The 16,826-nt window shown below is 42.2% G+C and overlaps 1 protein-coding gene across 1 annotated transcript in view; it reads left to right on the top strand.

The window, feature by feature from the left end:
* Nucleotides 1-16,826, top strand: part of CHST11 (carbohydrate sulfotransferase 11) — a 175,521-nt gene that overhangs the window by 69,591 nt on the left and 89,104 nt on the right. Inside the window, exon 2 of the mRNA XM_030041231.2 lies at nucleotides 6,021-6,106. Within this exon, the coding sequence (XP_029897091.1) occupies nucleotides 6,021-6,106 (86 nt within the window). The remainder of the gene's footprint in view (nucleotides 1-6,020; nucleotides 6,107-16,826) is intronic.

Raw genomic sequence — 16,826 nt, 5'->3', positions numbered from 1 at the left:
TTGCAGAGCAGATTGTTGTAAATTATTATGGAAGCCTCATTTTTCTGAAGCAGAACGAGCTGGTTACTAATGACAAGCTTGTTCAGCATGATTTTAGCTAAGTGTCTGAAAGGTATGTGGACAAGATGTTCCAAATAGCAAAAATTTCTGTCCAAGAGCCTCTGACGAACTCTGGAAAAGGGCTGCTTCCTAGGGTCACTTACTTCAACTTTGCCCCGAGTATTTTCATGCTTCAAGAGTGTTGCATGTGCAAAATATTGTTGGCTGAGTCTTGCTTGTTTTGTATTCAGATGTGACCAGTTTGCCCCGAGCATAATTCTTGCCGGTACAGATGGAGCAGTAGTTTTATAATATCATTTACGGGCATATACTTACGATGGAGCTATGGATGTCTCTCTGTCTCTGAGAAGGTGTTTAGTGCAGTATTTGCATGTGTATTTCAATGCTCCGTCCTATGTACCCAATAGAAGTAATTTTCTGTGCTGCTTTGGGGTCATAGCAGAAGTCTATGCAAGAGTTTGGAAGACAAACCACATCCAAATCTTTAGCTGAAGAGAATCTCTGAACTTTCAGTATGGGTATAATTAATTATTCTTGCTTTGCTTTAAAAATTCAGGAAGTTTGAGGGCAGTAGCTTATTTAAACATGGCTAGAGACACCAAAGATGCAAGTAACTGTTTTGATGCTGCTCTCTTGCCTGGGCCAAGTGGCACTGATTTTTCTGTCTAGGTTGGGTAGGGAATGTTTAGGTGAATGTTCAGCCCTAACCCAGTTGTTTACAGCTCTAAAAGGAGGTACTAGGTTATGTACCTGTTTTTTGCTGGCAGTAAGATGCTCCATGGAAAGCATTAACCCTGGCCTGAAATTAGGGGCAATTGGACAGCAGTGTTAGCTGGAAAGCAATGTACCTCAGCCAAAAGAAGCAAGCAGATTGCTGTCACTTTTTAGCCTTTCATACAGAAATCAGACCAAAAAAGAAGAGAAGTCAGACCAAAAAAAGGAATATGTTTGACTCTTTTCTTTAAAACAAGAACAGGATCCCATCTTCAACCAGAGTCTCACTATATTGCTTCCAATGCATACTTTCTCCTCAGCGAGGCAACTCGTATCCCAGATAGGTGGAATGAATTATGTATATCAGCTTGAAGCAATGCTGTGTTAGGGAATTTTGTCTTTGTACCTTAGACCAACATAATGAAAAGTTAAATATTAATATGTCCTCAGAACTTTTCTCAAATATTTGTAACATGAGGCAGTTAATTTAAGAGGCAGTGAACAGAGGTAAAGCTTCTACGTTTGGTTTTTGTTATTGTGCAAGTAATTAGAATAGTCCAACCAATGTAAATTAAATGTTACCAAGTAGGAAAATGGTTGCTAGATAGCAGTTGGGGAACTTTTATTCTACAGAAGTCTTGGAAATGGGAACCTCTGACATTTACGGGATTGTAGGATGGTAGTGATACAGGTGGGTGCTGAGTGCACGTACCCAGCGTTCGAAATGTCACTTGTTTGTCTCTCCAAGTCCAGTGGAAGAAGTGACAATTATTTTGTGTGTCTCTTCCGGCAGAGTCTACTCTGTGACTTGATCCCACACAGCTTGTGAGAATTGGTTTCATTTGCCCTTCTGACACTTTGTGAGAAGGTGACCTTTATGGTTTTAAGTCTCCAAGAGTCTTGGCTCCCATGATTTTTTCCCCACTTTCTCTTCTGTCCAGATAGACCCAGTGTTCACATACCTTTACAGGCTAGTAATCTCCCAAGAGAAGTGCCACCATGTCCCCTCTCTCAGTTTCTCTGTAGCTCCTGATAGGGAGAGGCAGAAATTGCATTGATGTGGCTTCTTATCGTAAGTATTTTTTCCCTGTCATTGTTCATCCTGTGGGAATACTGGAGGTCTCCCATTCTGGGACAGGGTCTTCATAGGTTACTAAGCGCATTATAAATGCCTTCTGCCAAGTCAAGGTGACAACTTAAGCCTGGTTCATGTGTTTCTGTGTAAATGATCTTCAGTCTCTGAAATGTCACACCAAAAAATGAAGGCTTTATATCTGATGTGCCCGCCTGCGCATTCCCCCTCCCCACATGTGCCCGTTATTCTAGGCACTGTTGTCTTGCATTTTTGGCTAGATGCAACCTGGAGGTGACATCCCCTCTCGTAGATGCCAAGATCTAGTAGGTGCCTTGCCACGTGCATTTACTCTTGTCGCTTGTGACCCTGCCTCTGCCATCACGGGTTCAGGACCTGGGGGACCTGGGGAGGAGATGCTTGTGAACACATCAATTGTTGGACCACGGTGGGAGGTTCAAAGGTCCTGGATGGTGATCTGCAGGCTCTCAGTGTGCTCCCAAACTGTGCCTTTCCAAAGGGTGTCTTTAATTTGAGGGTTCTACATTTTAATTTGTAGTCATCTAACAGAGCAAGACTGTGGCAAAACCTCTGGACTTTCTTTCTGCACAGACACTAGAAGAAGGTTTGACTGAGGAGGGCTGTGTTCTCCTGCTCAGTGCACTGTAATTCACAGGTCAAATTCCTGCTCTTGATACTAGTAAGTCTAAATTGAGTTTTTGAGAAGTTGTGCACAGATTCTTCTGTTCTGAGCTAATTTAAGGCCTGCACATGGAGCTTCCTTCTATGTATATATACACAGATGATTGTTATGTTGATAAGCTTTCAATTCAGCAAGGCTGTTTATCTTTCTCTCTTGAGAAACTGACATTTGGTGCCTAGCTAACATGCTCTCCAGACTTGCTATTAAATTAATGACTAGTGATTCCACAGATTTTAACAGATGGGCCAAGATTGCATTTTGGACAAATCATTCCTGGAGATGGAAAAAAGGTCTTATTCTTACAGCTCTTGTATTTAAGTAACAAACTAACAATTCATTCAGTTGCTCGCAATCCTGGCTAAACTCAGGGGATTGCTGATTTTGCTGCAGTTGCAGTATTAACACTACTCTTTAATCATTAAAGGCATTCAGTGCTGCTGTCAGCTGCTTCATACAGTTAGTCTACATGAACGTGATCTTTTAATCAGTTCTTGGAGCCATGCATATGCAATACTTATCATTAGATTATAATTAACTGTAATTATGTATGGAGATCAGTGCAAGCCATAAAATGTAAATTTAGATATTTACTATGTTAATAAGAAGATTTGGTGAAGATAAAGGGCTTGATTTTTTAATTTTCACTACCACAATAGCATGACGGAGTCTTAGTGAAAGTGTTGTTAAAATTAGTATAGCTGCAGTTACCATCCATACTATGTCTTTCTTACCGCAGACTGCTATAGATGAGATTCAGGCCAAAAAGGTCATGTCATTCACATAATGAAACAGTGCCTCAGAGAAGCTGAGACAGTAGAAAACAGGTTGCAGGAGCCCTGAGAGGTGAGTTTGTCCACAGGCATGCCAGCAAGTGTTTCGAACTATATATAAACATTCCTGATAGTTATTCACCTAAGGACAATTTTGCAAAAGGTGCGAGTGGGATTTCTGCTGAGGAAAGGGGAGCAGTCCCCTGTATTTCAATGCTGGCGTTAAATTCCAGGCAGAAGTATTTTCCAGGTGTGCGTACAGCTGCGTGAGGGCGTGCCGTTCCTGACACCGAGAAACAGGGAAGCGAGTGCTGTGTTGAGCTGCTGTGTTGCTATGCTAAGTCCGCAGTCTTCTTCTAAAGGCTTTATTGAAAAAACAAACCAATTAAGTAATATTGGGAATCATAAAAAAGATTTAATGGTTTCAGCGACTAAGGTTCTACATTAGCATTTAGCTTTTGCTGGGGAGACAGTTGCTTTGTTTGTTTGTTTACATCTGGGAATCAAATCTTGCATGTTGTGCAAATAATTTAATCTTTATGGCTGTTACTGCTGCATATAAAGTGTTGCTGTGTTTATACCTGCTGGCTAAGTGAAGCAAGAAGGGATACATTTATGCACATTGCTCTTTACTGTATTTAATGGAAATGAAAAGTGAAGTAATAAATTAAGGAACACCACACTAGAATTCTTCTTTTTTCTTCATTTTGGAACAAAGCATCAGTGTTTCAGGATCCTGGTTAATCACAGTCTAATGACCTGGATACACTGAAGTGTTCCCCTCTCCCTTTCCCCCTGCTCTGGTGTTTTAAATGGAAATGATGTGGTTTGCTATTGACTGGAAGGCTCCGTTTTGGAAAGATTTCTTGTAGTGGTGAGGGGGGTACAAAATGATTTTCAAAGCATCCCTGGACACAGTTCCTGGTACAAGAATATGGAGGGGGACGATAGACAGGGAGGGGACAGACAGGAGCTCTATAGTTAGAATGACTGCTGGATGTCTCACGCCCTCACTTTAGTTTTTTCTTCCTAAAACCACTTCCAGACCCTGGAAGCTGCCATTACTCACGCAAAAACTTTTTAAAGTTTTAACTGTTTTAAACACTTTCTAAGTCAGCTTTTAAAGAGGCACATTAGTGCAAAAACAAAGGAATCGCAATACTTGGCTGCGTGACTAAAAATGCTTGGAAGTTAATCAGGTATTTAAACATGTAAATTGAAGTTATAGCCTCTAATAACATTACTATCCTAACTGTGAAGAAAATCAAAACATTTAGCCAGTTTGTTTACTAAGCATGTATGTCTGACTCCTGCCACAAGACCCATGGAATCTCTCTTTGCTCAGGGGAAAAGCGACACGGCACGTTATTAGATAATTACCTTCAATTGAAAAATAGATAGGAATTGAGCGAAGGAATCTATTATGTTTCCAGATTGGAACTGTATACAGTTTTCTGTGGTTCATACTAGTTGATGTATCCATTATGATTGCGTATTAGCCCTCTGTGTTAAAAGATGACTTGACTGTATTCTCTGACTCTTGGCTTGAAGCCTGCAATATCGTGTCTGCAAGCGGTGCAGCTCAGAACCGTTGCTGAAGGACACTTCAACAGTTTCTGGTTACAAAACATGGCAAGCGGTGGTAAAAGCGTGTCTGACTCTGCTTAATGCCTTCAGATTCCCAGCAGGAACATCTCCTCTTTCCTTTTGGTTGTGTCTTAATTAAACCTTGACGAGACAAATCTCCCTTGGCTGCGACGCCTGATGCTGGCGTCTGATAGCCTGATGCTCCTTCCGTAGCTAGCAGAGCAAGCTGGGGCAGAGGAGAGTTTGCGGAGGATGATGTGGGCCACGTGAGATTAGAAGGGCAGGCAAGCTCTTGTTCTCCTCGTGACTCTAGAGGGTGATCGGAGCCGAATGGCTTCTTAGGTAGACTTTTATGGCCACAAAGGTCTAACTTGAAACGGATGATCTCTGCACCTGCTGGGGCTCAGGTCAAGGTCTCTCCTGGAAAACACTTTATCATCCAAAATGCTCCTCAGTCAGACCTTTGACAAAGCCTTTGGTTTGAAAACCTGCTGGTTTCCAGCTGGGATGACGTAGCATAAGTTGGGTTTTGGATCAGTCAAATATTCAGTTGCAATATATAGAGCAAAATATAGTTTGTAGCAAGAAGTGCAGCAATGATTGACTGTATGTATGTCTTGTGCTGCCGAGTGTCTGTTCTAGGAGAAACCAAAGAGTTAGGCCAAAAGCTTTAAAATTAGATGTTTTAATATTAGGTTCCTGTGTACTTCTGTATTTAGGCTGAGAGAGGCTCAAACATTGCCTCTCGGAGATGCTGATTATAGGAATCCATCCGACTCCTCCCTGACGATCAGAGAAGCAGGTACCTAGCACTGCTAAAATTGTGTCACTTTGGTCCCTATGCTTGAATTTTTGTGCACCCAAACTGGAAGTTGTTGGATAACAGCTTTTGTGAGAGGGGAACCAGAGAGCTTTTTTTTCCCCAGTAACTTCTACAATAGATAAAGGATTTAGCTCTCGGGCAGTTTCTCGGGAAAGTAAAATTAGAAATTAAGACACAACACTGTCTAGAATCCCAGTATCTGTCAGAAAATCTCTTCTTGCTGTAGGTATTGCAATAGGTTATGGCTAACCAATGTTGCTAACCTGTATTAATTTCAATTTCCCCTTGCAGTAATGCGTAGAAATCCATTTGGGATGGACATTTGCTGCCGGAAAGGATCCAGAAACCCGCTCCAGGAACTGTATAATCCCACCCAGGTGAGTGTCTTGTGGCTATGATCAAACTTCCCCGCCCAGCGTACAAATACAGTCTCTCTGAAAGGTATTTTGGTCTGGTTTTTCTCATTTATATGCGGTAGCTGCCTTCAGCTTGGAGAACTGATCCTGGGATCTGCAGAGTTTAGGCATGAAGTTCTACAGTTTGAGCTAAGGGCCTGATTTTTAAAGGTATTCAGTTGTCTAATGATGTGGACTCCACTAAAATTTTTTCTCTAGGTACCTAAAAGCCTTAAAAGAGTACCTTTTTGATCTCCTAGCTAGAAGCTGAGGCATCGGTATTGAATCTGTTGGATCAACACAGAGTGGCAGGGTAGGGTGAGAGAATGCAACATGATATACATGAAACAAAGAGTGCGGTAAGACTAAATAGCGATAACAATACATGAATATTATTTATATGGCTTTCAGGTAGACAGCTGCCCTTCCTGTCCTGGTTCATTGCTTGTACGGAGTCTAGGCAAACGCAGTAGCTCATATTCTTCCTTACACTGTGTGCTATTTAACACCTGACGGTCTTGATGGGAGCTTAGGATAATCTTATCTAGAGTTCTTCATGTGACAACCAGCGCAGGAAAGCTACCTGAAATTCGTGCTCCTCTAGATCAATTTATTCCCTGCATGTGGGCTGAATTGGCACATTCAGGAGCAGCATTTCCTGTTGGCAGCTGAGAGGAAGTGCTGCCATTGAGAGAAAATGCCAGCTGACTATTAAACATATTTATTAAAGTTTAACAACCGCCTATTATATATTTATCCATCAATGAATACATTGAGTTTTACTAAATTGGCTATTAAGGAAAGTGACTATCCCAATAAATCTGACTTGTTAGATTTAACAAGGCAGTAAATGTTTTAAATACTATTTGATTATGAAGAGACTCACTATATAGTGTGCAAAATGAAGTCTAAGTGATTTAAAGTATTTATATGAAGAATTGACAACAACCCAAAGATATGTGATGTCTGTTACGTAGTGCAGTAAAGCTCCATTTGCTCCATAGTGTTGTTTTTATGAACATAGGCTGACTTTCTAATTCAATTTGAATTCTGTGCATGGCTGGGAACATGAGTTTATCATACTAATATACTGGCCTTTATTGACCATTATGGGAGTTAGCATTGGGTAAATGGAAAGTGCACGTAAAAGCCCTGAAGAGGAACAATCCAGTGCTGAAAAGGAAAAATACTAGCGTTTGTAGGTTAAATTTAAAGACTCTTTGCAGACGTTCAAGAAGGGTGGGTAAGGGAAAAGAGACTGCTTGAGTAATTAGTCTCTCTGGGGTCTGCTGTGTGTTGGTCAAAACCTCCTTGCCCTTTAACATTGTTAGGGGCCATCCCGTAAGAAAGAAACATCCCCGTCCACTGAAGGGCCGTAATCCCAGAGCCCTTGCAAGCTTGGTCAACTGAAAAGATTTCCTGAGCTTCCTGAAGCAGGGGATGCAGCTGGCAGCTCCTTTGCTGCCTCTCCTTCCTTTCTGCGTGCCCTGACCAAGCAAACCATTAGCATCCCTTTCCGGGCTTGCCTACGAGCCAGCCGGAAAAGTTGATGTTTGGGGAAGCGCGCCAGTTCTTGCAGCTGATGTTGAACTAAGCAGATGACGTTTTTTACGCCGAAGTGTTTCCATCAGCTCGCTGACATCCGTTCTTACCGAGCTTTTAGTTTTTGTCGCTTTCTTTGTTCTTAATTGATGTTTGTTTGCTTTTTGGATGGGGCTTTGCATGCTGCACCCAGTCTTAGAAGGACTGGCAATGTTAGGCAAGCAAGTGCGCTCATTTTGGGAAAACAGTAACAAGAAAAGGCAGTGAGTAGAGGCTGCCATAGAAGACAACAGACTGGAGATGACCCCCTAGAATATTTCTTCAAATATGTGGGTAATCTTTCTTTTTCCATTTTTGCCCCAAAATATGTCTGTGTCTAAGGTGGCAGATTAGACACTGGTCTATATTTTGGCAGTAGCATTCTTGTTCTCAAGAATTCACCAGTGTTTCTGAAACTGGGGGAATGGAGATCAGACCCCTAATCTTTCTCATGAGCTTCTTGCTGAAGCAGTTATGATTGGCCATTTGTAAAGTTAAGTCAGAAGTCACTATATAACGAATATGCAAGAAGGTATTTTTGGCCAAAATCTCTCTCTTACTGATCTAGATAATTGAAAAAATTGGGTAGATCTTAAAGATGACCCTTGACCATCAGAACCTTTTGGACTCCTGGTGCGGTGATCCCATGTTTTTTTCCTGGATGCCGATGGCTGCGTGTGCCATTACAGGAACTCTTTGGCACTCAGTTTAGCTGCCTCAGAGGAACGGTGGAGCTGATCAAGCAGATATCTGTAGTTCTAAGGAATCTGTATAATTCAAACACCAGACTTAGGCTGCTGAAAGATGCCCTGCAGCTATGGCTTTGGATTACTATAAGCTAGGTGCAGTTGTGATTTTTTAAGGGTAGGAAACTTTAAATATTTAATGTGTCCACGTGCATGTTTTTTTACATGACCTAGTATAACAGGAGAACCCACCTATGGCTCACCATCCTCTGCTGTAGAGTGCGCCGTACATTTCACGTGCTTCACGTTTCCTCGCGTAGGTAGCAGTGTGCAACCGTGACTGCTGCTGCTGCCGTTCGTGGGAATGTCTCGAGGACGCCCGAGAGAGGTGGGCAAGGGAGGGGGCCCTGTGGGGGTCCCTGCTCTGAGATGGAATTAAGGGCCCATACGTCCTCGCATGGAGCATGCTCCTGGCTGTTCCCTGTCAGGGGAGATGAGAGTTTGGCCATCGACTGAAATAGGTGCCAGATAGGGTCAATACTCTCTCAGATTTAAAATGCTGTAGTTTAACAGGAATAAGGTTTTTTCTACTGTGTGTTCAGCATCAGGTTGCACTGCCCTCATAAAACCAGATGAAGACAGGTTGATTTACACCAGCTGAGAATTTGACTGTGGGCATTTACTATGTTGACATATAACAGCCTCTCTGATCCTGTGCTGTTTTGTTTCCTTCTATGGAGTTGAGTTGTTTGCAAATGCCATCATTTGTCTCTTGAATCTCTTTTTGGTTTGGTAAATGGTTGTGAAAAGAAAGGGAAAGGAAAAGAAGAAAGAAAACAAGAAAAGAAAAAAGAAAAAGGAAAAAGGAAAAAACCCAGAACCAGAAAGGAAGATTTGGCTTGAGTAAATTCAAATGTAGCAATGATCTGGAGGTGACTGAAAGGGTGGTCTGGTGGCTTGTAGGAGCTGAATGTTGGAATTGCAGTCAGATTTTCAGTGGGCTGATCATAATTGTTCATACATTTGTTGGAGAGGGAGAGGATAAATGGGTGGAGACAGCACTGAATTAGGGCTAGAGAAAGTGTCCATGACAAAGCCCATGCGTTATTTATCTCTTGGTTGAGTGTCTGGCCTTGTGATTATTGTAAAAGTAGGAACAACAACGCTTTTGCTCTTTTGCCTGTTGTAATAGAGCAGAATGTGGGAAGTGTATTTGTCTGTGGACAAGAGATTTCTACTCTAGGGCTTTCACTGCAAGATTTTTCATGAGCACTAATATACCGTGAGGGAAAGAAAAGTCAATATAACTGAACTGGATTTACACTGAGTAAGTGGATTTCCAGGCTGTGGTCTCCACATATATGGCAGGCAGTATGTAGCATGTCTTTGAGTCCCTATTATCTTTTTTTCCTTTCGTTTTCAGGTAGAGGTTTAGTAGTAAGCTGCTGAGGTTCCTGTGGCAAATTTTGAAGGCTGAAATGGACCATTTCTTTAATAGGTTTATTAGAAAGCCAATTTGGATCTGTACTAAGCAGAACTATTTTCCTTCTGCCACATAGTTGTAAATAGAAAGAGAAAGAGGATTCAGTATACAGCAAGTGGCAAAGGAGGAAATCGAGATGTAAATGAACACAGATGAAGAGCCTTGCAGGAATGTGACATAAGTTTGCATTGTACCTTGAGTGGGTTTTTATTTTTTTGTATATGAAACCCCAGGAATTTAAGAATATGGGTAAACAAATATTTGCAAGACATATTCTTAGAAGGCAACATATACAACTGTGTCTTGTAATTTGCATGACTGTGTACAGCCCCACTGCTCCAAAAATAACAGATAATTGTGGATCAGCCCACGAGCTGGAGTCACCAGAAGTTCAGAATTGGGCAACATCATACTTGAGGCTTGCATACTTTAGTGGTTAACATTGATCTGTTTGGTGCAATGAATGTGCTACTGAATTACAAGAAGTTGCAAACCAAAATAGACCAAGTGTTAAAGGAATGGGAAATAACTGCATCTTTAAAGTTAGAATTCGTCTTCTAGTTATCAAGATTAACATTTAATTCTCATTAAATACAGGCTGCATCGTTGTTTGATCTAACTATCTAGACTGCTGAGAGAAGCACAGCAGACATCCAGTCTTGTATCCATTAGGATCCAAATCCAAGGATGAGTTTGTTTCAGTTTCTAGTTTGACATTGCCTGACTAATTCACGAATCCCCATGACTATTTCACTAAAGGTCACACTGTTTGCCGTTTGTTTCTTGCCTTTTCAAACATGTTTCTTTTTGTTGAGGAGATGTATTTCCAGGTGGCTGCTTTTGGTGTAGCTGGAGCCAGGATGTCTAGCGATTTGCTAAACCTGGTGAGTCAGAGCTGTGGACCTTGCATTGCCTTTGTGTTATGAACTTGTATTGGACTGGTTTGGAGCAGTCATTCTGAAATGACCCATTTCTTTTATTACATCTGCTTTTTTAATCCCCTCCTTCCCACCAAGTGAAAGGAAGAAAGCGAGCTGTTGCCTTGCAGACAGTATTTATACATCCTCAGTCACCTCAGGCCACAAATGCTCCTTTTTGGGGGCTGCCGTGTGATTATCTGTGGCTTAGGCTGCCTGGATAACATCAGCAAACATCAACCTAGTTCAGCCCACATCACTCAACTTTCATCTGGGTTCGTAATTTCCTATCTTGAGTTGATTTCCACTCGCTAGGATGACTCTGTGGGCAACCGTACCAGTTCCTGGACAGAGGTCAGCTCTGTCAGGTCCTGGTCAGCTTTGTGGTCTGAGCTCTATGTATGCGTTGTCCACAGCACTTCGAATCAAAGGTTTGAACACTTAAAACCTGATATTTCTGCCCTTGGTGATCCTGAGGCGCTGAGCACTGTGCAGTTCATTTCTGTGCTACGCCTTCTCATTCTCAGAAACACAAGAGCCAACGGGCAGGTCACTGAGTAGGATGAAAGGTCCAGTTCGCCTGGTGTTTCGTCTCTGGCAGCAGGTGACCAGGACAGACGACAAGAGGGATAAAGAACTCATCATACTCTGCCGGCACCCAACAACGTGTAGGTCATGAGCTTCCTGAGCCAGACGTGTGTCTTCATCAGCTACATCATGCAAGAAGAGCCTGAGATGCCAGACAGTTACTATATCAATCAAAAGGGGTGAAAAAAACATAGGTCTCCAAAGTTACTTACCAATTTCAGTAAGACAAGAAGATTACACCAGCACTATGCACCAGTGCTATACACTAATTTTTCTCCTGTTTTCACGGGAGAAAATATATGTTCTGGGTGCCAGATTTCCTCCTAGGGACAGCAATACAGATATCCCGATGTGAACTTCAGAGTGTAAGAAATAGTGCAGTTTTGATAAAGAACACTACATGAGAATTTATTGATGCTTTGCAACTGAGATGAATAGTCATAAATATGTATGTGTCCTCCTTGAGGGCAAGAAGTGGCCCAAAAGTTTTACCAATACTGAAAACATGCTGTGCTGATCTTTGTAGGCAAATCTGTGCAGATAATAACAGCGTGCTAAGTGCAACTCATAATCACAGCATTTGGCTGATCATAGATTAAAAACTCCTTAATGGAAAAGATGCAGAATGGAGACATAGGGAAGAAAAGTCAATGTACAATGACAAACTTTAGGTACATACTCCTGTTGATAAACAACTTTCTATGTAATTAGCCTCACTTGCTGCAGCAAAATGCCTGCTGATGAAAGAGGAGCTAATTGATTTACTCCGTGGATGACTTCTTATGCAAAGACATTACTTACTGTCATGCTTGGAAGTTGTAAAAGAGCAGCTGGCCTGGGATGAAATATTACATTAACCTTAGCAGAAAAATTACACTAGTGAGAATGCTTTGTTATTAATTACTGATTACAAATGATAAGAGCCTGTTTTAGATGCTGGGGAAATGACTTGGGGAGGCGAGGGTTTCAGGTACAGTGTGCTTCATAGATCATTTGTTGTGACATGATGGATGCCTTTGTAAGTCAAGAGGAATTAATCAGACAAGTATGTACAGTAACTACCAGCACTCAAGGCCAGAATTATCCCCAGGACATGCTCATTCAAGTTACTGCAGTACATTGGGATGAATTTTTGGGCACCTGTGTTTAATAAAAGACTTGTTACCTGCATGAAATGAAAAAATAGTCGTCACTCAAAATAGCTCAGATTTCCCTGATAGAAAAAAAGCAGCAGAGATACCTCTCTCTAATTTCTCCAGTCCTTGACTCATATTTTATTATTTTGAGAGCATATGAGTTTTAATATAAAGGCTTAAAAGCATGAGAAGAAAGATCTCGTCATACAGGAGACATGCCCAAAACCAAAAGGGTTGTATGTGTTGGAGGGGAAAGAGGATAACACAGCTTTCAAAACTGGGTATCTGTATGTAATGTGTGGGCTCCCTGTTAGACAAGCACTTGGGCAGCTGGGTGGAGAGAAGACCTGGGCTCCAGCGCTCTGACCCGGTGCCGTTGAACAGCTTTTTGTGTTTAATTGTCCCCAAATCGGGCCTCTGGTGACCTGAACCATGTTGGTTCAGTCAGATGCTTGCTCTGAACTGAGTAATGTTCAAATGGGGCACCTGCCTCTTTCTCTGCATTAAGTTCCTTTTTTTTTTTCCTCTTCACTTGAAAGTTATATACCAGAAAACCTGGATAATCATACCTCAAAATGCAGGGGGATGTGGCGGTTTGGAGATTAGGAAGCAAAAGGCAGTGGGAGAATATCAGCATTTGCAAATAGGTGTAACGAGCACGGATTTCTGCCACTGGCTCCTGCAGAGGCAGAGCGCATCCTTCCTGTCTGCGCTTTAACAAGTGCTCCAGCATCACTGGCTAAGTACCTGTATCCCAATATTCTCAGCCTAGACCTTGTAAACTGTAGGCTCTCTTGCTTATTTCTGGTGCAGGTAGTTTTTGGGCAGCTTTCTCCATTGTGTGAAGGGTAGCAACTGTGTTTGTTTAAACATCTGCCTTTTTTTTTTCTCCTGTGTTTTTTGTTATCAAAGAGGTTTCTTAAGTCTATGCAGCAGAATCGTAGCCCACTTGCAACAAGGCCAGATGATCTCTTCAAATCCAGAGAGCCCAGCTGCAACCGCTCTCTCCCTGAGGGACTGTAATATAACCCAATAGACATAATTATGAAAATGAGAGAACACAGACATAAAACCTATCTACTGGTACTTGTAATTGTCATATATTATCTAACTGTAATACTAAGGAGGGGCAGAAGAAGTTGTTAAATTTGCAATTGTTTTCAGGAGATTAGATTCCCCAAGTCCCATTTTTACACACTTAACTGTATCTGAGGTAGCACCCCAAGTCCTACAAACTGACTCGTAATATTTATTGATATTGTATGTAATATTGATATGTATTATTCATTTATTTTTTAGCTCTGCACAATATAAATTAACCTCAGTAATGTAACCAGTTGCACCTTACCAAAGCTTTCTTCAGTAAAACTGCAATAATCTGCTTGTCCGTTGTCGTCGTTTAACCCCAGCCAGCAGCTCAGCCCCACGCAGCCGCTCGCTCGCTTCCCCCCACTGGGGTGGGGGAGAGAATCAGAAGGTAAAAGTGAGAAAACCCGTGGGTTGAGAAAAAGATGGTTTAATAGGCAAAGCAAAAGCTGTGCGCATAAGCAAAGCAAACCAAGGAATTCATCCACCACTTCCCATGGGCAGGCAGGTGTTCAGCCACCTCCAGGACAGCAGGGCTCCATCACGGCTATCGGCGTTTGTCTTCCCCAGTCACCATCACTCTGAACGTCCCCCCAGTTTATATACTGGGCATGACGTAATATGGTATGGAATACATCTTCGGCTCGTTTGGGTCAGCTGTCCTTGCTGTGTCCCTTCTTTCCCAGCTTCTTGTTGCACTCCCAGCCTCTGCTCGCAGGGCAGTATGAGAAGCTGAAAAGTCCTTGACTTTTAGTGTAAACACTGCTCAGAAACAACTAAAACATCCGTGTGTTATCAACATCATTTTCATTCTAAATTCAAAACACGGCACTATACCAGTTACTAGGAAGAAAATTAACTTTATTCCAGAAGAAACCAGGACATCCGTTTATGCAGAAAGTTTCAGGAATGCTTCTCTGGAAATACCACAGACAAAGCAAGATTAAAATACTACCCCTTGAAAGATGTGGCTGCAGAAGCCAGCGTCCTTTTGGGACTAGTGTGCTAAGGAGATTCATGGTACTGCGGGGAGGCAGCCTGTAGAGTTTTTGTACAAGTGTGTAAATCGTTAAATCAAGCACAGATTATTTAAGGGTGCTTTCCAAGTAAGTTTTCTCTTTGCTGAAGTTTGGGGGGGGATGTAAGGTGGGTCGAGCCGGGCACCGCAGTCTCATCCGTACTGCTCGCTTGGCGTGCGGGAGAAGCATGCTTCCCCTCCCACGGGGCTGCACCGCATGGTTATGGACAGGGCTGAGCAAAAAGGTCAGGCGGAAAATACGCAGTTTGGGGATGGCTGAAACTCGCTGTGAATTTGGGCTGAGTTCTTCCAGTAGTAGTAGCTGGGAAACACTTGGGTTGACTTGGGGTTAATCTCACAGGTACGTGTGGGGTAGTGATGGGCTTCGGGCGGTTCGACTGTGCATCCCACGCTTGGCAGCGGCGTGCTCGAATCACGTACGCGGGTGACACAGCGCACTGAGTGTCTTCAGCCTCTCCTGTTGATGCTGCCTTGCGTTCTGAAACTAAACAGAAGAAATGAGCAGGATTTCAGGCTAACAGGCTCTTTATTAAGCCTCTTGTCATGATGATCTGAGGCTATAATAGAGTAAGAGCCGTGGTTGTTTTAAGACCTGCTGTGCTCATCTGTTGGCCTAGTAAAACAAGGAGAAAATTGTGCCTTGCTCTGTCAATCTTGTTTGTCTGACATTGTCGGACCCTCGTGACAGCAGTAATTAACAGTTCATTGAATCTAAAGCATGAACTGGAGGGGCCCGGGCTGTCGCTGCCGATGGTCAGGGCACTCTCCCAGAACGGGAGCACCGGGAGCCAAATCCCTTCAAGCAGAGGACACGTGCCCCACGCACGGGAACCCTCGCTGCTGGTTGTTGGAGTTGTTCTTATGTTTGCTTGTTTAATCATCAGGCTGAAAGATTGGTTGTTCTGCTAATCATCACCTGGGCCAGCTACACTTAAACTGCTTCTATTCAGTAGTTTCAGACCTTGCTTCTTATTCATATGGAAGAGGTGTGGAAAGAAAAGGAAAAAAAGTATTTTTACAAGGTAATACCTATACAGCATTTGAACACGGCAAAACCAGCGTTTATATTGTGTATGTCTTTTTTTTCCTCTATAAAATTAACATAGCAGCAGTCATACTGGGGCCACTCAAGTAGATCTTTGTTGCTCAACCAACCTGTAGCAGTTGTATATCCTGGTGTGGATGGGGTCTTATGTTTGAACCATCCCTACATTCGTGGGGCTACGGCAAAATGTGGGGGGCGGAATGAAAACACAATTTTATTTCCTTTACACTGAGACTATTGTGTAGTTAGTTGCACTGGGGTTGGGGGAAAGTGGCTTTGTATTCTAGGTTTTCCAGCATGCTGTAGATGTTTCTGTTCATTCATAACCTTGGGAGAAAAGTGAAACCTGGCCTCTTGAAAATTGATGGCAAACATCCTAAGCTCTAGAGCCCAAACTTCTAGTTAAAAGATCTGATCCAGGGGATCAGAAAGGGGCTATAATTGCAACCATTGTTTTAACTCCCTTTTCACCATTCCACACATTCTATTGCACTAGAAAATGCTGAAGAATGTAAGTTTGAGGCTGAAAATATTTCTTTTTTTTTTTTTTTTTTTTCTGGTAGTGACATAATAACTATAGCCAAACCAAAGACAGTTGGCAAACTTACAGTGCACTAAAGTTTATATGTATTTCTGGTGCCTGGAAAATCCAGGAAGGAGTGTTCCTTTCTTTTTGATCTTAAATCACATCTGAACAGTATTCTGAGTGTGGTTCCAGCACAGGGCTAAAAGCAAAACATTGCATCCCAGCTGTAGAGGAACAGTAAAAAAATCACAATATTCCTGCAGTCAGATTGCCTGGCTGCACGGCAAATTAGCAAACCTCTGTAGCTATCAAATTGGTGCCCTAATATAAATCTTTTCTTCCTGTAAACGTGGGCTGTGTCTTAGATCATTTCAGACAAGCATCTGGGGATTAGTAAGAGGAAGTGAATATTAATTCAATTAGAGGACAGAAGACGAACGTACAAGCTGGCACAGGGAATTGACATCAGGAGCCGAAGTAACAAAGACATCTCTAGCTGGGAGAGGACAAGTCAGGCTTGGCTTCTGCTTTGCATATATTTTACTTATGAAATGGTAGTTGAAGGAGTTGTATTTATATAGCAATATAGTTAATGTCATATTTTGGGAACTAAAC

This window comes from Aquila chrysaetos, chromosome 17 (genome assembly GCF_900496995.4).
Source record: "Aquila chrysaetos chrysaetos chromosome 17, bAquChr1.4, whole genome shotgun sequence".
Classification (NCBI taxonomy): Eukaryota; Metazoa; Chordata; class Aves; order Accipitriformes; family Accipitridae; genus Aquila; species Aquila chrysaetos.
The sequence above is the reverse complement of the archived record's forward strand: the minus strand, read 5'-3'. Positions and strand labels throughout refer to the sequence as shown.